Source organism: Aegilops tauschii, chromosome 5 (genome assembly GCF_002575655.3).
Source record: "Aegilops tauschii subsp. strangulata cultivar AL8/78 chromosome 5, Aet v6.0, whole genome shotgun sequence".
Lineage (NCBI taxonomy): Eukaryota > Viridiplantae > Streptophyta > Magnoliopsida > Poales > Poaceae > Aegilops > Aegilops tauschii.
The window spans coordinates 32086904-32112095 of NC_053039.3; the positions used below are offsets into that span (position 1 = coordinate 32086904).

General features: G+C 41.4%; 1 protein-coding gene across 1 annotated transcript; it reads left to right on the top strand.

Annotated features, from left to right (window-relative positions):
• Nucleotides 1–331: 331 nt before the first annotated feature.
• Nucleotides 332–6018, top strand: LOC109780415 (receptor-like protein EIX2). The gene is given in 5 exon segments (XM_073499685.1): nucleotides 332–629; nucleotides 725–866; nucleotides 1095–1206; nucleotides 4754–5035; nucleotides 5220–6018. Coding segments are annotated over 4 exon segments (1071 nt in total). The 5' UTR covers nucleotides 332–629; nucleotides 725–753; the 3' UTR covers nucleotides 5784–6018.
• Nucleotides 6019–25192: the final 19174 nt, after the last annotated feature.

Here is a 25192-nt window from a genome sequence, read left to right on the forward strand (position 1 = left end):
TAGAAACGCCATTACCTGTGGCGTTTCCTGCTCTACCACGTCAGCAAGGCCTGACGATGGGCCAGATCAGCAACGCGAGCTAGCTCGGCGTTTTCATGTGTTGCAGCAACGCAAGCTGGCTCGGCATTTTCATGTGGAGAAGCAACGCCACGGGCTATGGCGTTTTTAAAAAGTCAGATTGTAAAATAGTTTCGTTTCAAGTCCATTTTGTGCGAGAAGCAACGTCACGGGCTATGGCGTTTTTAAAAAGATCAGATTATAAAATAGTTTCGTTTCAAGTCCATTTTATGCGAAGATTTTTTGACAAGGTGAGAACAGTGATTTCGGCCTCAAAAATCCACTGCCTTCCTCGGATCGTCCCCCAGATTGGCAGTTTACTTTAGCGCCCCTACCTCGCTGCCACGGTGGGCCCTCTCCCTCACCAGGCTCACCTCGCCCTGTCTCTCCGTCGCCGGCCTCTCTTCCACCAGCCGCGCCGCCCCGCCCCGGCCCCGCCGTGCTCATCTCCCCCCTTCACATACGCGGCGACGCGGCAGCTGGCCGCCCTCTCCTACCGACGGCGTATGTGGCGGTGGGGCACCCACATCCACGCGGACGGCCTCTCTCTCCCTCACCAACCCGCGGGCGAAGTATCTCCGGCTCCCCTCCGCCCCAAAGTTAGGTGGTTTTCGTCCCACCTGAACACCGAGTCACTGACACAGGCGTGGTCGGGGCTGTGGAGCAGATTTGTTTGGGAGAGTGGAAGGATTGACGATGCGAATAGACAGAGGGTCGTATGGACCAGCTGCTGGAGCTTTTTCTTCTCCCCCATCTGCTAAATTCAATTTTGGAGGGTCATGTCCACCATCTGCCGGAGATGCTCCAAGGTACTATGTTATTTTCTGCTGCTCGTGCTATTTTTAATCTCCTTTTGCTGTCATCTGTTGTCTGAAGTTGAAATCTCTAGAGACATTCAACGACACTGTAAAATAAAGAATCTGGTGAAATACTACTTACTAACCGGCCGTCTGGAATGTCTAACATAATCCCAGTCCAGAGTGCACCGTGCATATCCAATATAATTGAGTGACTTTGACGGTACCGCGTGATTGCAGGCAGGCAACTAGTCCACTGGCCGGTGAATCCCACTCTCCCAGTCTGGCCACAAAATTGTATGAAGCAGACTTGATTAAACGGGCCTCCTTTGCAATAGCATACTGCATAAAGGTATGAAGCATTTACAGGAATATTGCTTCAGTTTTAATTCAGCAACACTTTGCAGGGTCTAGGTAGTGTGAGTCTTAAACAAACTGTAGCTTATTTCCATAATACTCTTATGAAGCTTCTGTTCCATAAGATGGATCACCTATTTCCTTTTGTTTTTACTTTGGTGCCTACTTTCATTTTTGTGAACTCGACTTGGCTCATCCTGCCACGATCCTTAGCTTTCTATATTTACAAATTTTGCAATAGCATATGTTGTTTGAAACTGAAATCTCTAGAGTTTCAGCACACTGTAAAAAAAGAATTTTGTTGAACACTAACCAGCCGGTTGGAATGTTTAAGCCTGCTCTGGTACAGAGTGCACCGTGCATACAGCAGAACCGAGTGGCTTCGACTGTACGGTGTGGTTGCAGGCAGGCAACTAGTCTAGTGGCTGCCTAGCTCCCATCACAGTCTGGCCACAAATTGGTATGAAGCAGACTTGTTTGAACGGGTCTCCTTGAACCCCTGATGGACTGGGACTTTGACCGTAGACTCCGTGGGGCTAGTAGTATGGCCAACCATCTCTAGTAGTACGGTCAAACATCTCTGGTAGTATGGCTCGGGCACATAGGTAAAAACTAGTAACACATGGATAACAAGCTTCCACGCACCCCTGTCCAAAGCCAAGAGCAGAATATGAAGATTTTACTTGCATCCTCACCATAACTATTGCATTTTCAGACCTTTCTTCCCTATAGCTGACTGCAAATGCCAGCTGCCAGTCAATGTTGTCCCCTATGCACGTTTGAATTAACTCTGTTTCTGCACACTAGAAGGTTGCCTACGAATAATACCGGTCGAAATTGTCGAGTAGAAAATGGATTCGACCCTGCTTATATCACAAACAAACATGACTGTAGGCAAATATATATTACTTCCAATCATGTCTAGACTTCACTAATCATTGCTTTAACATAATTTGTTTTGATATGGCAGTCCACATGCTTGTATGCATAGGGTATTCACCGGTAGATGGAACGTGGGTGTAATCCTTTATACTACCTCTGTACCAAAATATAAGATGTTTTTGCAGTTCAATTTGAACTACAAAAACGTCTTATATTTTGATACGAAGGGAGTAGATTTTTATGCTCACACCTCATACAACTATGTTTTTTTTACTAAGGATCAGTGATGAGAAAGGTGGCTATGCCTGAAAGTTCATACAAGGAGCATAGTAAACCCCCTGTTACTACTTTCTCTCTGTAGATTTATTGTCAGCCTGGTTCTTCTGATGTGTGTGGCTAGCAGGACTTTTCTTCCAGGAATCTTTGAGCATAAATGCATAATTGAGTGACTTTGACAGTACCGTGTGGTTGCAGGCAGTCAACTAGTCTTGTGGCTGGTAACTCCCATCACAGTGTGGCCACAGAATTGTATGAGCAGACTTCATTGAATGGGTCTTCTTGAAACACTGAATGACTGGGACTGGGACTTTGACCATAGACTACATGGGGTTGGCTTAAAGATCTCTGGTAGTATAACTCTAGTGCATATGCTTCCCCAGATATCTAGTTCTTGTTCTTCCAAGATGTATCGCACAACCAATCTCTTGTTCACCCTCATCATCCTAAGCATCACTTCATTTTCACGAGTGGTGCATGCACTAGCACTACAAACCCAGTATGCCCATGGCAGTGGCTGCATCCCTGCTGAGAGGGCCGCCTTGCTTGCCTTCCAGAAGGGGATCACAAGTGACGGCGCTGATATCCTCGCCTCGTGGGAAGGGTATGATTGCTGTCGGTGGAGGGGCATCAGCTGCAGCAACCGAACAGGCCATGTCATCAAGCTTCACCTTCGCAATACGTTTCCGGGCCCTGACGCCTATAACTATAATGGGTGTGATGATGCCAATTCATTGTTTGGCAAGATAAGTCCCTCTCTGCTTTCCTTGAAGAATCTAGAGCACATGGATCTTAGCATGAACTGTTTGCTAGGGCCAAATAGCCACATTCCTCAGTTTTTGGGATCCATGGATAACTTGAGATACCTTAACCTCTCTGGCATTCCATTTACCGGTAGAGTTCCTTCTCAGCTTGGTAACTTGTCTAAGTTGCAACATCTTGACCTTGGCGAGGGTTATTCCGGCATGTACTCATCGGACATCACTTGGTTAACAAAGCTACCCTTGCTGCAGTATCTTAGTATGAGCACAATAAATCTCTCAAGGATAGCTGACTGGCCTCGTCCCTTGAATATGATTCCATCACTAAGAGTTATCAATCTTGCTGGATGCTCACTTGATACTGCAAGTCAATCGCTTCCCTACCTTAACCTCACAAAACTTGAGAAGCTTGATTTGTCCTCGAATAATCTAGGCCACTCAATTGCATCAAGTTGGTTTTGGAAAGTGACGAGCCTCAAATATCTCAGCCTTCGTGCGACTCAGTTATTTGGAAAATTTCCGGATGCACTAGGAAACATGACGTCACTCAAGGTACTTGATTTGGCATTCAACAATCTGAATAAGACTGAAAACCTTCAAAGTCTTCTTAAAAACCTTTGCTGCTTGGAAATCCTCGACCTCTCTAAAAATGTTATGAATGCAAATATAGTGGCGTTGATGGAGGGGTTGCCGGAATGTGCACAGGAAAAGTTGCTAGAGCTGCATTTCAGTGAAAACAATTTCATCGGGACCTTGCCAAATTTTATAGGGGAATTCAGCAGCTTGAGCATGCTTGACCTGTCCAGAAACAACCTTGTTGGACCTATACCGCCAGGGCTTTGGAATTTGACCCGTCTAACCATCCTTGATCTCAGCTGGAATCAACTCAACGGGAACGTACCAACTGAAATTTGTTCTCTGAAGAATCTGGTTTCTCTGAGACTAAGCAACAACAGACTTGGTGGTGCGATCACAGAAGGACACTTTGCAAATTTAAAAAGTTTAAAGGAAATAGACTTGTCTTCCAATAATTTGAAGATTGCACTGGATTCAGATTGGCTTTCTCCCTTTAGGCTACAGTCTGGAGATTTTGCATCTTGCCAAATAGGGCCTTTATTTCCAGCTTGGCTTCAGCAGCTGCGGGGGATCGATTCACTTAATATTTCAAACACTGGTTTACTGGACAAATTTCCTGATTGGTTTTGGTATACATTTTCAAGGGCAACTGATCTCGACATCTCTAACAACCAAATAAGTGGCACCTTGCCAGCACATCTGGATGGCATGGCTTTGGAAAAACTCCACCTAGGTTCAAACCGGCTCACCGGGTCAATGCCTTCGTTGCCGGCAAATATTACTTGGTTAGACATCTCCAATAATAAGTTTTCAGGAGTAATACCATCCGATTTTGAAGCCTCCCGACTTCAAATCTTGATTGTCTATTCAAATCGAATTGGTGGGTACATTCCCGAATCTATTTGCAAATTGCAACAGTTAGTGTATCTGGATTTGTCAAACAATTTTTTGGAGGGTGAAATTCCTCAATGTTTTGATATCCAAAAATTACAGTTTCTTCTGCTCAGTAACAACAGTTTATCAGGAAAATTCCCAACATTTTTGCAGAACAACACAGCTATGGTGTTTTTGGACCTTGCATGGAATAAGCTGTCTGGAAGATTGCCTACATGGATAGGAGATCTGGGGAAATTAAGATTTGTACTACTGAGCCACAATGCATTTTGTGATAATATTCCGGCCGAAGTAACAAGGCTCAGGAATCTTCAATACTTGGATCTATCAGCCAATAATTTCTCTGGTGCAATACCTTGGCATCTATCAAACCTGACATCTATGAAAAGGATACAAAAGGAATTCATGGGTATGTATGACACATATAATGCATCCGCGCCAATGAAAAAAATAGCGCGCTACAGCAAAATAGCGGCGGCCTCAAAATATGCTATTAGCGTGCTATATCGCGCTATAGCGTGCTATTAGCGAGACGTTGTACACCGATATATTTAGCAAGGCAATTCTCAATACGCTATAGCGTGCTATTAGCGACGCTATAGCGCGCTATTTTTTTCAGTGATCCGCGCACATTGGCGAGATGGGAGCTGGTCACCTGGGAGAAATATTGCCAGTAGTAACAAAAGGACATCAACTTTTATATGGTGGAGCGATTGTTTATGTTGTGAGCATTGATCTATCAGACAACTCCTTGACCGGTGAAATCCCTACAGACATCACTTCCCTTACCGAGCTCATGAATTTGAACCTGTCGTCGAACAAATTGAGTGGACAAATCCCAAACATGATCGGGGCCATGCGGTCACTGGAATCTCTCGACCTCTCTGAGAACGAGCTCTCTGGTGAAATCCCATGGAGCTTGTCAAGCTTGACATATTTGTCCGCCCTTAACCTGTCCTACAACAATTTGTCCGGAAGGATACCTTCTGGCCCGCAACTTGACACCCTCATTTCGGACAACATATACATCGGCAACAGTGGGCTTTGTGGGCCTCCTCTCAGCAGAAGTTGTTCAGGAAATAATTCTTCCATCATTCATGGCAACGTCGGAAGCAGCAAGCAAGAGCTTGTTCCACTGACCTTTTATTTCGGCCTTGTGCTGGGACTTGTGGTGGGGCTCTGACATGTCGCGGGCCGTCCATGGAGAATGCCATGTGATGATCCGGTGGTGACATCATAGAAGAAGCAAGTATGATAATTATTGCATGTAGTATGTATTAGCATAAATATATCCGTGATAAGTTCTTTTCATGATAAACACTTCGGGTGGTTCGAGGGGGCAAAGTACTTGTATCGTAAGACGTGTGGATATGGACTAATACAGAATCTAGTCGCTTAAATAATGTTGCTTGATGTAATACGTGCTGATTCAGCAGGTAGGCAGGTACTTGGAGACCTCACTAGGCAAGAAGCCAATCAGGTTAAAGTGACCGGGCATGCCGTCCTCGTTGCCCTGGCTGGCATATCGGGCGAAGGATCGCAGCGCCTTCTTCCTCGTGTCCACCTCTATCATCCAGATCCTTTCGTTGTCATGGTGGACGCCGATGATGAGACGCCGTTGCTCTCTCCTTAGCATGAGGCAGATGGTGTCGCGGTCGTAGCACAAGAACCCGTCGACCGTGTCAGCTTTTGATCGTGTGGGTATTGCAGTTTGCTGAATGTTTCTATTGTCTGCTATTTTGATGTACATGCCATCTCAGAGGCTGCGGATTTTGAAGCGATGATACCTTTGTGTTTGTGATCAGGTCATTGATCCTTTTACAACATTTTGATCCGTCATGTGTCACATGTTGGGCGCTTTCTCGGGATTTTGTTTTTTAATTTTTTATGCATTATCGGGTTTTAGATATGATTTTTTTTGGTTTTTTTGACTTTTCAAATTTCGTCCGGTTTTAACAAGGTTAGTGAAAGAAAATGTAAAAAAGTTATGCAAAAAATGTTTTTTTTCTTTCATGGGAGACACAGATTTGACTCTCATGTAGGCAAATATTTGCTTCCGCGAGAGGCACAGCAGTGCCCTTCATAAAAGGAAAAAGATCACATTTTTTGCTTCCATGGGAGGCATAGATTTGCTTCTCTTGAAGATATTTGCTTACGCGAGAGGCACAATTATGCCTCTTAGAAAAGGAAAAACACCTTTTTTCTTTCACGAGAAGCTCAAACTTGCTTCTCGTGGAGGCACAACCACTCGAAGAAGGAAAACAACGTGTTTTTTTTGTCCACTAGAGGCACAGATTTGCCTCTCAGGAGGTGTATATTTGCTTCCGCGAGAGTACAACTGTGCCTCTCGAAAAGGAAAAAAAAAAGAAAAACTGTGCGTTTGCCTTTTTTTTCTTTTGGTTTTTTCATAAAAAAAGTTTCATCAAAACCTATTAACATGAAATTTAGTTTCTAAGATCTCGACGTGAGGAATTCAACGGTGAAAACGGTTCATGATTCGAACGCACGGTTTAAGAAATACAACCTCTAAGAAGATGGAAGTGACCTTTGCAAAGGGTACTTCTTAATTAGTGATCTTGCCTTTATATATACATGGGCGTGGTTATACATCGCGTGATGCGAGCTGGAGGGACCGCTCGCATCAGGTGGTCAGGGTGTCGCTTATGGGCCGGACCAGGTAGGTTCCAGGTAAGTTCATCTTTCTCCTATTTTTTTCTTTGGTTGTTTTTTGTTTTTCTTTTATTATCATTTACAAAAATATTTTGTGTGTGTGTGTCTATATATAAACATAAAAATGGATGCAACAGTCAAATTGTGAATTTGAAAAAAGTTAACACAATGTAAAACAAATGTAGTTTAATTCCAAAAAATGAGGATAGCATATCAAAAATGTTCACATGTTTCTAAATATATTGTGATTTTATCAAAACAATTCATCACATATTTAGAAAATGATATCATTATATAAAATAAACGTTTCAAATGTATATGAAAAACCTTAATAGCATACGAAAAAAAGTTTGTCACATTTAAAAAATATACACGTTTCAGAAAATGTAGGGAGTTATAGAAAATATGAATCTTGTATGTGGAAAATGTTAAACCTATAAGAACTAAAATATTTAGATGTATTGAAATAGTACAATGTTTATGAAAAAGCCATCAAATAGGTATTTGAAAGAGATGTTAATCATTTTATTTAAAAACGGTAATCATGTATTTAAAAAATGTTGACCATATATTTAAACAATGTCAAACATGTATAAGAAAATGTTGATCATGTGTTGAACATTTTTTAATAGAGATAATTTTTACACACATTGTATATATTTTGTATACATCAAGAACATTTTCATATACATGTTTAACGTTTTTAAATATTGAATTAAACTACTTTTAATACTTTTTGTTTTAAAAAAATTCTCCATGATCAACATTTTAAATAAACATAGTCAACATTGTTTCATAAGAACAAAAGAAAACTAATAAAAACCAAATTGAAAAAAATTGAAACAAAGGAAATCAAAAGGAAAAAAAAAGAGAAAGAAAGAAAAAATTGCATAAAGAATGGAAAATAATGAAACCGAGAAAGTAACAAAGAATAGAAGCTGAAGAAAAAGAAGAAGAAAATAAAAAACCGGTGCTAACCAGAAAAGAAGCAAAAAATCAAAGAAAAACACAATAAAAACTGATAAAGAAACAAAGAAAACCAGTGAAAAACAAAGAAATAAAGAAAAATCGGTGAAAACAAAGAAATAAAGAAAAACCGGTGAAAATGAAGAAAACTAGTGCAAAAAAGAAAAAAAGTAAACAAGAAAACCGAGAAAGACACACAAAAAGAAGAACAATGAACAAAAAAGTAAAACCAGAGAAAACCGAAAAAGAAGTAAAAACACAAAGGTAGAAAAAAGGAAAAAACTATAGAATAGAAAAAAGGAAACAAGCATCGATAGAAACGAATGAACGAACGAGAATACACGTTTTACTGGGCAGTACATCTGCATGGCGCTACAAAAAGCTTCAGGAGGGGAGCTATCATCTTGCTACTTGTGTCCAAAGGCAAATCAAGAATATCAATCGTAACATAACAAATACAATAACCAGGTCGTGGCATGTCTTGATCAAGCGAGATGCAATGCGAGATAATAAAAGCTACTTAGTTAGGCTATAACCTAAATTTCTTTACGGAGGGAGTACCTGATAGTTCGACTGGGTTGTCTCCTTGATTAAATCCTTACACGTCACGACCCTTGCGCTTTTGCGCCTCTCTAAAGAAAGCCACAGGTGCAAATACCTCATGCTCACGCGCTTGATGCTTGACTCTACCTGCTCGACACATCTATCTTGTTCTCAAGACTGTTGCTTTTGTCCCTGAGATTATGAGCTACCACCTCAATATATTCTTGAGAGCCTCGTTTGTTGACTTGTCCACGACACAAGTAGGAGGAAAGGCATCTGCTATCACATTATGAAGCTGATCTGAGAAAGTTGGCATGTATCTTTGCAACATACAAATACCCTTTGGCAAGCTTGAGATCACAAATGATAATATCCTTTATAGGTACAGCTTGCTATGGTTGCAGCTGGAACAGGAGTACACCGAAATCTTGACTACAATACCGACAACAACTACACGACTAAGCAAGAACTCAGAAATAGAACAGTGGTCGAGAATTGAGTGCCTTTTCCACCAAAGACAATGTTACGACCCCATACGATGTTTTGTTGCTTGAGCTACCATCTATATCTACATCTGAAAAGACACTCCCATATCCAGACATCATTCCTTTGCGCATCCACAAGGATAAGGTCCTGCATATATATAGATTTGCAAGTGCAGGTCAGCAGGATGCCCATCACAAGATTTATTCATGTAAGCAAGGAGCAAATTAAATAGTCGTACCAAAAGGGCGAGCACTTAACAACACTTGGCCTAGCGCTTGGCCTTCTTGGTTTTAGTTGCGCCTGGCCTTCTTGGCTTTAGTGGGGATAACCTTATCAGCCAACGTCACATCCTTCAGTTTACTTCAGACAGACAAATAAGTCAAACCCACATACAGCGGTGCCGATGGATGAAGCACTGAACACTGGGGGTGAGTAGAAGCACACACCTTGAGGTACCATCTGCCTCGTCGCCTAGGCCAACAGGATCATTGACGATCGTTACATTTTCCTAGAAGACCAGAGCACATACAACCCATTAGATGAGTATCTTACTGATATTGCTCCTATTCCTAGAAAGTGCAGAAGGAATACCTTAGAACTGTCATTTGGGAACAAAGGCTTGTATATGTCAGTACATATCAGTTCAGTTTTGGAAAGGCCTTTCCTCAAGCCACTGCCGCTGTGAACGACAAAATAAGACAACAATTTCAAATCAACAATAATGAGTTGCATCTGCACATAGGTCTGAATCAGGACTTGGTTTGATTGTTTTGATATACTTTTTACTGTATCTAAGCCGCTCCTTTGCACTGAAACCAGACCGAGTGCAAGCTAGAGAAGAAAATGCAGCCCAGTAACACAGAACATATACTTAATGCACACCTAGTAATACTCCCTCCGTTCCTAAATATTTGTCTTTCTAGAGATTTCAAATAGACTACCACATACGGATGTATATAGACATATGTTTGAGTGTAGATTCACTTATTTTGCTCCGTATGTAGTCACTTGTTGAAACCTCTAGAAAGACAAATATTTAAAAACGGAGGGAGTAGAATATATATACTTATGCACACCAAAACCGCAGATAAAGGAAGAAGGGAGGGGAAGGAGATCGTCACAAGAAACACAACAGAATGGACGGTAGCAGCATCTACGGGCGACACCGTCCTACTTTCCTTCCCTCCCATTGTCCTTTCCCGTTTGAGAAACAACAGGTAAAAGAGAGCGAGGGAAAGCGCAGGAGCCAGCACAAGAGACAGGTAGAGGCATGAGGGGCGAGAGTCTACCAAGATTCGTCGATCGAGATCCGTCAAGAGGGGTTGGGTTTGTACCTTGACCATAGTGTTGAGGAACGTAGCATGCAATTTTAAAAAAAATTCTACGCTCACGCAAGATCTATTTAGGAGATGCATAGCAATGAGAGGGCGAGAGTGTGTCTACGTACCCTTATAGACCGAAAGCAGAAGCGTTTGACAACGCGGTTGATGTAGTCGAACTTCTTCTAGCTCCGACCGATCAAGCATCGAACGTACGACACCTCCGAGTTCTGCACACGTTCAGCGCGATGAAGTCCCTCTCCTTCTTGATCCAGCAAGTTGTCGAGGAAGTAGATGAGTTTCGTCAGAACGCTGGCGTGGTGACGGTGATGGTGAAGTGATACTCGCAGGGCTTCGCCTAAGCCTTGCAAAACTATGATCGGGGGTGTATACTGTGAAGGGGGGCGCCACACACGGCTAACGATTGTTGTTGTGTGTTCTAGGCGCCTCCCTCTCCACATATATATAGGTGGGAGGGGAGGAGAGGCAGGCATGGGGCACCCCAAGTAGGAGGAATCCTACTTGGGGTCCTCCCCAATTCAGCCTCCCCCTTTCCTTTTATTCGGAGGGGGAAAAGGGAAGCGAGAAGAGAGAAAGGAGGGGGGGGGGGGGGGCGAACCCCCCTTTTCCTTTTCCAATTCGGCTAGCTTCCATAGGGTGGCGCGCCACCCCTTGTGGGCTGGTGTGCTCCCCTCTCATGGCCCATATCTTTCCCCCGGGGGTTCCGGTAACCCCCCGGTACTCCGATAAATACCCGATACTATCTGGAACACTTTCGGTGTCCGAATACTATCATCCTATATATCAATCTTTACCTCTCGACCACTTCGAGACTCCTCATCATGTCCGTGATCTCATCCGGAACTCCGAACAACATTCGGTCACCAATCACATAACTCATATAGTACGAAATCGTCATCGAACGTTAAGCGTGCGGACCCTACGGGTTCGAGAACTATGTAGACATGACCGAGACACCTCTCCGGTCAATAACCAATAGCGGAACCTGGGTGCTCATATTGGCTCCTACATATTCTACGAAGATCTTTATTGGTCGAACTGTAATGACAACATAAGTTATTCCCTTTGTCATCGTATGTTACTTGCTCGAGATTCGATCGTCGGTATCTTCATACCTAGTTCAATCTCGTTACTGGCAAGTCTCTTTAGTCGTTCCGTAATACATCATCCCGCAACTAACTCATTAGTCACTTTGCTTGCAAGGCTTCTTATGATGTGTATTACCGAGAGGGCCCAGAGATACCTCCCCGATACTCGGAGTGACAAATCCTAATCTCGATCTATGCCAACCCAACAAACACCTTCAGAGATACCTGTAGAGCATCTTTATAATCATCCAGTTACGTTGTGACATTTGATAGCACACAAGGCATTCCTATGGTATACGGGAGTTGCATAATCTCATAGTCGAAGGAATATGTATTTGACATGAAGAAAGCAATAACAATAAAACTGAACGATCAATATGGTAAGCTAATGTATGGGTATTTTTTATCACATCATTCTCCCAATGATGTGATCCCGTTCATCAAATGACAACACATGTCTATGTTAGGAAACTTAACCATCTTTGATTAACGAGCTAGTCTAGTAGAGGCTAACTAGGGACACGGTGTTTTGTCTATGTATCCACACATGTATCAAGTTTCCGGTTAATACATTTCTAGCATGAATAGTAAACATTTATCATGATATAAGGAAATATAAAATAACAACTTTATTATTGCCTCTAGGGCATATTTCCTTCAGTCTCCCACTTGCACTAGAGTCAATAATCTAGTTCACATCGCCATGTGATTTAACACCAATAGTTCACATCTTTATGTGATTAACACCCATAGTTCACATCGCCATGTGACCAACACCCAAAGGGTTTACTAGAGTCAAATAATCTAGTTCACATCGCTATGTGATTAACACCCAAAGAGTACTAAGGTGTGACCATGTTTTGCTTGTGAGAGAAGTTTAGTCAACGGGTCTGCCACATTCAGATCCGTATGTATTTTGCAAATTTCTATGTCTACAATGCTCTGCATGGAGCTACTCTAGCTAATTGCTCTCATGTTCAATATGTATCTAGATTGAGACTTGGAGTCATCTAGATCAGTGTCAAAGCTTGCATCGACATAACTCTTTACGACGAACTCTTTATCACCTCTATAACCGAGAAACAATTCCTTAGTCCTCTTTAAGGCAACTAAGGATAATTTTGACTGCTGTCAGTGATCTAGTCCTGGATCACTATTGTACCCCCTTGTCAAACTCATGGCAAGGTACACAACAGGTTTGGACCACAGCATGGCATACTCTATGGCCGAGGCATAGGGAATGACTTTCATTCGCTCTTTATCTTCTGCCGTGGTCGGGTTTTGAGTCTTTACTGAACTTCATACCTTACAATACAGGCAAGAACTCCTTCTTTGACTGATCCATTTTGAACTCCTTCAAAATCTTGTCAAGGTATGTACTCATTGAAAGTCTTATCAAGCGTCTTGATCTATCTCTATAGATCTTGATGCCCAATATGTAAGCAGCTTCACCGAGGTCTTTCATTGAAAAATTCTTATTCAAATATCCTTTTATGCAATCCAGAAATTCTACATCATTTCCAATCAACAATATGTCATCCACATATAATATCAGAAATGCTACAGAGCTCCCACTCACTTTCTTGTAAATACAGGCTTCACCGTAAGTCTGTATAAAACCATATGCTTTGATCACCTTATCAAAGCGTATATTCCAACTCCGAGATGCTTGCACCAGTCCATAGATGGATCGCTGGAGTTTGCACACTTTGTTAGCACCTTTAGGATCGACAAAACCTTTTGGTTGCATCATATATAACTCTTCTTTAAGAAATCCATTAAGGAATGCAGTTTTGACATCCATTTGCCAGATTTCATAAAATGCGGTAATTGCTAACATGATTCAGACGGACTTAAGCATCGCTACGAGTGAGAAAATCTCATCGTAGTCAACACCTTGAACTTGTCGAAAAAACCTTTTGCGACAAGTCGAGCTTTGTAGACAGTAACATTACCATCAGTGTCAGTCTTCTCCTTCAAGACCCATTTATTCTCTATGGCTCGTCGATCATCGGGCAAGTCAACCAAAGTCCACACTTTGTTCTCATACATGGATCCTATCTCAGATTTCATGGCCTCAAGCCGTTTATCGGAATTCGGGATCATAATCGCTTCTTCATAGTTCGTAGGTTCGTCATGGTCTAGTAACATGACTTCTAGGACAGGATTACCGTACCACTCTAGTGCAGAACGTGTTCTGGTTGACCTACAAATTTTGGTAGTAACTTGATATGAAGTTTCATGATCATCATCATTAGCTTCCTATCTAGTTGGTGTAGGCATCACGAGAACGGTTTTCTGTGATGAGCTACTTTCCAATTCGAGAGAAGGTACAATTACCTCATCAAGTTCTACTTTCCCCCACTCACTTCTTTCGAGAGAAACTCCTCTAGAAAGTTTCCATTCTTGGCAACAAATATCTTGCCTTCGGATTTGTGGTAGAAGGTGTACCAATTGTTTCCTTAGGGTATCCTATGAAGACGCACTTCTCCGATTTGGGTTCGAGCTTATCAGGCTGAAGCCTTTTGACATAAGTGTCGCAACCCCAAACTTTAAGAAACGACAACCTAGGTTTCTTGCCAAACCACAGTTCATACGGCGTGGTCTCAACGGATTTAGACGGTGCCCTATTTAACGTGAATGTAGTTGTCTCTAATGCATAACCCCAAAACGATAGTGGTAAATCGGTAAGAGATATCATAGATCGCACCATATCTAATAAAGTATAGTTACGGTGGTCGGACACACCATTATGTGTGGTGTTCCAGGTGGCGTGAGTTGTGAAACTATTCCACATTGTTTTAAATGGAGGCCAAACTCGTAACTCAAATATTCGCCTCCGTGATCAGATCATAGAAACTTTATTTTCTTGTTACGATGATTCTCCACTTCACTCTAAAATTCTTTGAACTTTTCAAATGTTTCAGACTTGTGTTTCGTCAAGTAGATATACCCATATCTTCTCAAATCATCTGTGAAGGTCAGAAAATAGCGATACCCGCCGTGAGCTTCAACACTCATTGGACCACATACATCGGTATGTATTATTCCCAATAAGTAATTAGCTCACTCCATTGTTCCGAGAACGAAGTTTTAGTCATCTTGCCCATGAGGCATGGTTCACAACTATCAAATGATTCATAATCAAGTGATTCCAAAAGCCCATCTACATGGAGTTTCTTCATGCGCTTTACATCAATATGACCTAAGCGGCAGTGCCACAAATATGGTGCACTATCATTATCAACTTTGCATCTTTTGGCATCAATATTATGAATATGTGTATTGATACGTCTCCAACGTATCTATAATTTTTGATTGTTTCATGCTGTTTTATTATCAATCTTGGATGTTTTATAATCATTTTATAGTCATTTTATATCATTTTTTGGTACTAACCTATTGACATAGTGCCAAGTGCCAGTTTTTTTTCATGTTCTTTACATCGCAGGAAATCAATATCAAACGGATCCAAATGCCACAAAACTCCATGATGATTTTTATGGGCCAGAAGAAAGGCAATGGGCCCTGGTTGCACCAAGGGGGTGCCCCGAGGGGGGCACAACCCACCAGGGCATGCCAGGAGGCCCAGGCGCACCCTGGTGGGTTGTGCCCACCTCGGGTGCCTCCCAGACCGCCTGTTTGCTCTATAAATACCACAATATTCCAGAAACCCTAGAAGAGGCGTCGAAATATTCATCCAGCCGCCGCAGAGTCCAGAACCACCAGATCCAATCTAGACACCATCATGGAGGGGTTCACCACCTCCATTGGTGCCTCTCCGATGATGCGTGAGTAGTTCTTTGTAGACCTTCGGGTCCGTAGTTAGTAGCTAGATGGCTTCCTCTCTCTCTCGCCGGATTCTCAATACAATGGTCTCTTGGAGATCCATATGATGTAACTCTTTTGCGGTGTGTTTGTTGGGATTAATGAACTTTGAGTTTATGATCAGCCATATCTTTTTATATCCATGAAAGTTATTTGAGTTTCTTTGATCTCTTATATGCATGATCTCTTATAGCCTCGCATTTCTTCTCCGATATTTGGGTTTTGTTTGGTCAACTTGATCTATTTGTCTTGCAATGGGAAGAGGTGCCCGGTAGTGGGTTCGATCTTACGGTGCTCGATCCCAGTGACAGAAGGGGAAACGACACGTACGTATCGTTGCTACTAAGGATAAAAAGACGAGATCTATATCTACCGCCATATAGATAAACGGATATTGTCTATATCATGTCATCATTCTTATTGCATTACTCCGTTTTTTCATGAACTTAATACACTAGATGCATGCTGGATAGCGGTCGATGTGTGGAGTAATAGTAGTAGATGCAGGCAGGAGTCGGTCTACTAATCTTGGATGTGATGCCTATATAATGATCATTGCCTGGATATCATCATGAGTATTTGAAGTTCTATCAATTGCCCAACAGTAATTTGTTTACCCACCGTTTGCTATTTTTCTCGAGAGAAGCCACTAGTGAAACCTACGGCCCCCGGGTCTTTCTTCTCATATATTTGCCTTGCGATCTACTTTTCCTTTGCATTTTTATTCAGATCTATTAAACCAAAAAATACAAAAATACCTTTCTGCACTTTATTTATTTGCGATCTATTATTTCAATCTATTAAAATTTATCTCACGTCCGCTTGCCAATTTCTGGCGCCGTTACCCGAAAGGGATTGACAACCCCTTTAACACGTCGGGTTGCGAGGTGTTGTTATTTGTGTGCAGGTGCTGTTTATGTGGTGTTGCTTGGTTCTCCTACTGGTTCGATACCTTGGTTTCATAACTGAGGGAAATACTCTACCGTCGCTGTGCTACATCACCCCTCCCTCTCCGGGGAAATACCGACATAGTTCTAGCTACCATCAAGGAGAATTTCTGGTGCCGTTGCCGGGGAGGATCTTCATCATAACCAGGTTCCTAATCACAAATCTCATCTCCTTGCAATTTACATTATTTGCCATTTGCCTCTCGTTTTCCTCTCCCCCACTTCATAAAAATTTGCCGTTTTATCGCCTCTTTTTTTTCGTTCGCCGTTTTCTTGCCGGATCTGTTTTTTGAGTGCAATCTTGTTGTGTGGTCATCATGACGCAAGAGAACACCAAGTTATGTGATTTCTTAAACACCAACAACAATGATTTTATTGGCACTCCGCTTGCTCCTCCCGCCACTAGTGCGGAGACTTGTGATATTAATACCGCTTTGCTGAATCTTGTTATGGAAGACCAATTTTCCGGTACTCCTAATGAGGATGCCGCGTCCCATCTTAATACCTTCGTGGAATTATGCGATATGCAAAAGAAAGAGATGTGGACAATGATGTGGTCAAGATGAAATTATTTCCGTTCTCTTTGCGTGATTCTGCAAAAACTTGGTTCTCTTCTTTGCCTTGTAATAGTATCGATTCTTGGAACAAGTGCAAAGATGCTTTTATCACTAAGTATTTTCCTCCCGCAAAAATTATTTCCCTTAGAACCCAGATCATGAATTTCAAGCAACTTGAACATGAGCATGTTGCACAATCTGGGAAAGGATGAAAATGATGCTAAGGAATTGCCCAACTCATGCACTACAAAAAAATACACTTCCGTGATGATACGTGTTTGTCACAGTAGGTCACGTTTTCTGTCATGCATGTATATCCATGACAAATTTATGACAGAATCAAGATAGTCATACCTGTGCTGTCGTAGAAGTGTTCCATGACATTACCAAAATTATCATCACGGAAGTGTCCACTTCCATGACGATAATCGCGCGTCACAGAAGTGCTTTCGTCAAGGGTGACTGACACGTGGCATCCACCGTAACGGAACGCCGTTAAGCTACCGGGTCCGATTTTGGATCCGATAACCCGTTAACAGCCCGGACCAATGGGGATTTTCCACGTGTAAAATTCTGATTGGCTGACGAAAACACGTGTCAGCTCCGCGTTGGCACAGGTGTCACTCATCCAATGGGCGAGATGCGCCTATGATATGTTGACACATGGACCGGCCCAAAAGTGGCCCATAAAGTTTAAATGGGCCGGCCCAACTAAAGGCCCACAAGATTTTACGGTCCATAATGGGCCAGCCCAGCAAAAGGCCCACGAGATTTTGCGTATCATAATGGGCCGGCCCAGCTAAGGGCCCACGAGATTTTGCGGGCCATAATGGGCCGGCCCAGCTAAAGGCCCACAAGATTTTGCGGACCATAATGGGCCGGCCCAGCTAAAGGCCCACGAGATTTCATCGACCATAATGGGCCGGCCCAGCAGAAGGCCCAAAAGATTTTGATGACACGAGTAGGCCGGCCCATTAACAGGCTGCCATGTTTTGGGCCAAATGCCGGCCCATATTTGATCCGGTCCATTAACAGGCTGCGACGTTCCAGGCCTAATAAAGGCCCATATGTGATCCGGCCCGTTAAAAGCCTACCACGTTGTGGGCCAAATTACGGCCCAGATCAGGTCCGACCCTTTGAGAGGCTTTGGGCTAAATTATGGCCCATATCAGATTCGGCCCGTCAACTGGACGCTATCCTTTTGGGCCCACTTGATAAAGGCCCATTTAGTAATTCGGCCTGATATTAGTTTCGGCCTGTAAAGGCCCGTTTAACATTTCGGCCCTATATATATTTCGGCCTGTTAAAAGTCCGTCATATAGTTGCGCCTAACTACGGCCCTGTTTGCATCCGGCCTACTCACAGACGATAATCTGATTGGGCCAAACAAGGACCGAGACAATTTTGGCCTGTTATAAGCCCATGATTTGATTGGCACAATCATGGGCCGGGGTCTTGCTACCTCTTGAGCACTGCGTTGTTTTCCCTTGAAGAGGAAAGGGTGATGCAGCAAAGTAGCGTAAGTATTTCCCTCAGTTTTTGAGAACCAAGGTATCAATCCAGTAGGAGGCCACGCTCAAGTCCCTCGCACATACACAAACGAATAAAAACCTCGCAACCAACGCAATAAAGGGGTTGTCAATCCCTTCACGGTCACTTATGAAAGTGAGATCTGATAGATATGATAAGATAATATTTTTTGGTATTTTTATAATAAAGATGCAAAGTAAAATAAAATGCAATAAAAATAGCTAAGTGTTGGAAGATTAATATGATGGATAATAGACCCGGGGGCCATAGGTTTCACTAGTGGCTTCTCTCAAGAGCATAAGTATTACGGTGGGTGAACAAATTACCGTTGAGCAATTGATAGAATTGAGCATAGTTATGAGAATATCTAGGTATGATCATGTATATAGGCATCACGTCCGTGACAAGTAGACCGACTCCTGCCTGCATCTACTACTATTACTCCACACATCGACCGCTATCCAGCATGCATCTAGAGTATTAAGTTCAAAAGAACAGAGTAATGCTTTAAGTAAGATGACACGATGTAGAGGTATAAACTCATGCAATATGATATAAATCCCATCTTGTTATCCTCGATGGCAACAATACAATACGTGCCTTGCTGCCCCTACTGTCACTTGGAAAGGACATCGCAAGATTGAACCCAAAAGCTAAGCACTTCTCCCATTGCAAGAAAGATCAATCTAGTAGGCCAAACCAAACTGATAATTCGAAGAGACTTGCAAAGATAACCAATCATACATAAAAGAATTCAGAGAAGATTCAAATATTGTTCATAGATAAACTTGATCATAAACCCACAAAAGAAGATTACATCGAATAGATCTCCACGAGAATCGTGGAGAACTTTGTATTGAGATCCAAAGAGAGAGAAGAAGCCATCTAGCTAATAACTATGGACCCGAAGGTCTGAGGTAAACTACTCACACATCATCGGAGAGGCTATGGTGTTGATGTAGAAGCCCTCCGTGATCAACGCCTCCTCCGGCAGGACGCCGGAAAAGGCCCCAAGATGGGATCTCACGGGTACAGAAGGTTGCGGCGGTGGAATTAGGTTTTCATGGATGCTTCTGTTGGTTTGGGGGTATGTAGGTATATATAGGAGGAAGAAGTACATCGGTGGAGCAACGTGGGCCCCACGAGGGTGGAGGGCGCGCCCAGGGGGGTAGGCGCGCCCCCTGCCTCGTGCTCTCCTGGTTGATTTCTTGACGTATACTCCAAGTCCTCTGGATCACGTTTGTTCCGAAAATCACGTTCCCGAAGGTTTCATTCCGTTTGGGCTCCGTTTGATATTCTTTTCCTGCGAAACTCTGAAATAGGAAAAAAAACAACAATTTGGGCTGGGCCTCCGGTTAATAGGTTAATCCCAAAATAATATAAAAGTATATAACAAAGCCCATTAATCATCCAAAACAGAATATAATATAGCATGAAGCAACAAAAAATTATAGATACGTCGGAGACGTATCAAGCATCCCCAAGCTTAATTCCTGCTCGTCCTCGAGTAGGTAAATGATAATAACAGAATTTTTGATGCGGAATGCTACTTGGCATAATTTTTAATGTAACCCTCTTAATTGTGGTATGAATATTCAGATCCGAAAGATTCAAGATAAAAGTTTAATATCGACATAAAAGCAATGATACTTCAAGCATACTAACTAAGCAATTATGTCTTCTCAAAATAAGGCCAAAGAAAGTTCATCCCTACAAAATCATATAGTTCAGTCATGCTCCATTTTCGTCACACAAGAATGCTCTCATCATGCACAACCCAAATGACAAGCCAAGCAATTGTTTCATACTTTAGTAATCTCAGACTGTTTCAACCTTCACGCAATACATGAGCGTGAGCTATGGATATAACACTATGGGTGGAATAGAATATAATGATGGGGGTTATGTGAAGAAGACAAAAAAAGGAGAAAGTCTCACATCAACGCGGCTAATCAACGGGCTATGGAGATGCCCATCGATTGATGTTAATGCAAGGAATAGGGATTGCCATGCAACAGATGCACTAGAGCTATAAATGCATGAAAGCTCAACAAAAGAAACTAAGTGGGTGTGCATCCAACTTGCTTGCTCACGAAGACCTAGGGCATTTGAGGAAGCCCATTGTTGCAATATACAAGCCAAGTTCTATAATGAAAATTCCCACTAGTATATGAAAGTGACAAAACAAGAGACTCTCTATCATGAAAATCATGGTGCTACTTTGAAGCACAAGTGTGGAAAAAAATGATAGTAGCATTGTCCCTTTTTATTTTCTTTTTTTGGGCCTCCCTTTTTTTATTTGGCCTTTCTCTTTTTTTATTGGGACAATGCTGTATGAATGATGATCATCACACTTCTATTTATTACAACTCAATGATTACAACTCGATACTAGAACAAAGTATGACTCTCTATGAATGCCTCCGGCGGTATACCGGGATAGGCAATGAATCAAGAGTGACATGTATGAAAAATTATGAACGGTGGCTTTTCCACAAATACGATGTCAACTACATGATCATGCAAAGCAATATGACAATGATGAACGTGTCATGATAAACGGAACGGTGGAAAGTTGCATGGCAATAATATCTTGGAATGGCTATGGAAATGCCATAATAGGTAGGTATGGTGGCTGTTTTGAGGAAGATATAAGGAGGTTTATGTGTGATAGAGTGTATCATATCACGGGGTTTGGATGCACCGGCGAAGTTTGCACCAACTCTCAATGTGAGAAAGGGCAATGCACGGTACCGAAGAGGCTAGCAATGATGGAAGGGTAAGAGTGCGTATAATCCATGGACTCAACATTAGTCACAAAGAACTCACATACTATTGCAAAAATCTACAAGTCATCAAAAACCAAGAACTACGCGCATGCTCCTAGGGGGATAGATTGGTAGGAAAAGACCATCGCTCGTCCCCGACCGCCACTCATAAGGAAGACAATGAAAGAACACCTCATGTTTCAAATTTGTTACATAAAGTTTACCATACGTGCATGCTACGGGACTTGAAAACTTCAACACAAGTATTTCTCAATTTCACAACTACTCAACTAGCACAACTTTAATATCACTACCTCCATATCTCAAAACAATCATCAAGCATCAAACTTCTCTTAGTATTCAGCACACTCATAAGAAAGTTTTTACTAGTCTTGAATACTTAGCATATTAGGATTAATTTCCCAATTTAAGCAAATTACCATGCTGTTTAAGACTCTCAAAATAATATAAGTGAAGCATGAGAGAATAATAGTTTCTATAAAACAAAACCACCGCCGTGCTCTAAAAGATATAAGTGAAGCACTAGAGCAAAAACTATATAGCTCAAAAGATATAAGCGAAGCGCATAGAGTATTCTAATAAATTCCGAATCATTTGTGTCTCTCTCAAAAGGTGTGTACAGCAAAGATGATTGTGGTAAACTAAAAAGCAAAGACTCAAATCATACAAGACGCTCCAAGCAAAACACTTATCATGTGGTGAATAAAAATATAGCTCCAAGTAAAGTTACTGATGGAAGTAGACGAAAGAGGGGATGCCTTCCGGGGCATCCCCAAGCTTCGGCTTTTTGGTGTCCTTAGATTATCTTGGGGTTCCATGGGCATCCCCAAGTTTAGGCTCTTGCCACTCCTTGTTCCATAATCCATCAAATCTTTTACCCAAAACTTGAAAACTTCACAACACAAAACTTAACAGAAAATCTCGTGAGCCCCGTTAGCGAAAGAAAACAAAACACCACTTCAAGGTACTGTAATGAACTCATTCTTTATTTATATTGGTGTTAAACCTACTGTATTACAACTTCTCTATGGTTTATAAACTATTTTACTAGCCATAGATTCATCAAAATAAGCAAACAACACACGAAAAACAGAATCTGTCAAAAACAGAACAGTCTGTAGTAATCTGTAATTAACGCAAACTTCTGGAACTCGAAAAAATCTACCAAAATAGGACGACCTAGACAATTTGTTTATTGATCTGCTGCAATTAGAATCAATATTTTATCACGTTCTGGTGATTTTTAATAATATTTTTCGTGAACAGAAAGTTTCTGGAATTTTCAGCAAGATCAAATAACTATCATCCAAGAAGATCCTATAGGTTTAACTCGGCGCAAACACTAATTAAAACATAAAAACAAATCTAACCAGAGGCTAGATCAAAGATTTATTCCTAAACAGAAGCAAAAAGCAAAAAACTAAAATAAAACTGGGTTGCCTCCCAACAAGCGCTTTTCTTTAAAGCCTTTTAGCTAGGCATTGATAATTTTAATGATGCTCACATGAGAGACAAGAATAGAAGCGCAAAGGGAGCATCATAAAATACGTGAAAAACACATCTAAGTCTAACATACTTCCTATGCATAGGCGTATTATAAGCAAACAAATTTGCAAGGCAAGCAAAAACTAGCATATGCGAGGAAGCGGAAAGAAACAATAGCGATCTCAACATAACGAGAGGTAATTTAGTAGCATGAAAATTTCTACAACCATATTTTCCTATCTCATAATAATTACATGTAGGATCATAAGCAAATTCAACAATATATCTATCACAAAACATATTCTTAACACGATCCACATGTATGCAAAGTTGACACTCTTCCAAAATAGTGGGATTAACATAAACTAAAGTCATGACCTCTCCAAACCCACTTTTATCAAAAATGCCATAAGATTGAACATTCTCCAAATATGTGGGATCTAAAGTTGACACTCTTCCAAACCCACTTTCAATATTATTGCAAACACTATTATCAATCTCATATTCATCATGGGGCTTAAATAAATTTTCAAGATCATAAGAAGAATCACCCCAATCATGATCATTGCAACAAGTAGTAGACATAGCAAAACTAGCATCCCCAAGCTTAGGGTTTTGCATATTATTAGCACAATTGACATCAAGAGAATTTATAGTAACATCATTGCAATCATGCTTTTCATCGAAGGAACTACCAAGTATGGGTGCAATAGCAACGATCTCATGTTTAACATAAGGAACTATAGCAAATTCATCTTCATAAATATTGGCATCATGGCCACAAGAATAGCAAGCATCATGTTCATCAAGGGATATTTCAATCAAATCATCGGAATCATCATTATCTATAGATTCATGCATATCATTATTTCCTTCCAAAGCAACGGTCATTCTCTCAATAAATTCTTTGACATAGACATTATGAGCATAGTTTTCATAGCAATATTTAAGTATGTCAAAATTTCCAGATTCGTAGAGAGTAATATCATACTTTTCAATCAAAGAAGCAACTTCATAAGAACCCTTAAAAGCAACAAATTCTTCAATTTGTTCGATATCATAGTAGCTATAAACACCCTTTGCATAAGAAGATAAGATTTCATTTTCATTAAACTCACATAGGTAGGGGAGGTGTTTTTTAGGGTTCTTAGAGCAACAAGTAATATCAAAAATTTCACAAAGATTCCAAGCATAACACAACAATTTGTTTATTTGATTCCATAAGAGTCTCCCTTTTTCAAACAAACGGTGACGCACAAAATGAGCATGCTCATCTAAAGATTTCCCATCAACTAGGCTAGTTGGGGTTTCAGCACGAGCGCATAAGGATCGAAGATGATCCAAGTAGAACACTTTAAGTGGATCCATATCAATAGATTTTTGGCAAGCAAAGACGCAAGCAAACAAAAGGCACGTGGAAACACAAACAGAAAGGCATACGGGAAGAAGGCGAATAAAACGGCAAGGGTGAAGTGGGGGAAAGGAAAACGAGAGGCAAATGGCAAATAATGTAATGCGAGGGATAAGAGTTTGTGATGGGTACTTGGTATGTTGACTTTTGCATAGACTCCCCGGCAACGGCGCCAGAAATCCTTCTTGCTACCTCTTGAGCACTGTGTTGGTTTTCCCTTGAAGAGGAAAGGGTGATGCAGCAAAGTAGCGTAAGTATTTCCCTCAGTTTTTGAGAACCAATGTATCAATCCAGTAGGAGGCCACGCTCAAGTCCCTCGCACCTACACGAACAAATAAAAACCTCGCAACCAACGCAATAAAGGGGTTGTCAATCCCTTCACGGTCACTTACGAAAGTGAGATATGATAGATATGATAAGATAATATTTTTGGTATTTTTATAATAAAGATGCAAAGTAAAATAAAAGGTAATAAAAATAGCTAAGTGTTGGAAGATTAATATGATGGAAAATAGACCCGGGGGCCATAGGTTTCACTAGTGGCTTCTCTCAAGAGCATAAGTATTACGGTGGGTGAACAAATTACTGTTGAGCAATTGATAGAATTGAGCATAGTTATGAGAATATCTAGGTATGATCATGTATATAGGCATCACGTCCGTGACAAGTAGACCGACTCCTGCCTGCATCTACTACTATTACTCCACACATCGACCGCTATCCAGCATGCATCTAGAGTATTAAGTTCAAAAGAACAGAGTAATGCTTTAAGTAAGATGACATGATGTAGAGGGATAAACTCATGCAATATGATATAAACCCCATCTTGTTATCCTCGATGGCAAAAATATAATACGTGCCTTGCTGCCCCTGCTGTCACTGGGAAAGGACAACGCAAGATTGAACCCAAAGCTAAGCACTTCTCCCATTGCAAGAAAGATCAATCTAGTAGG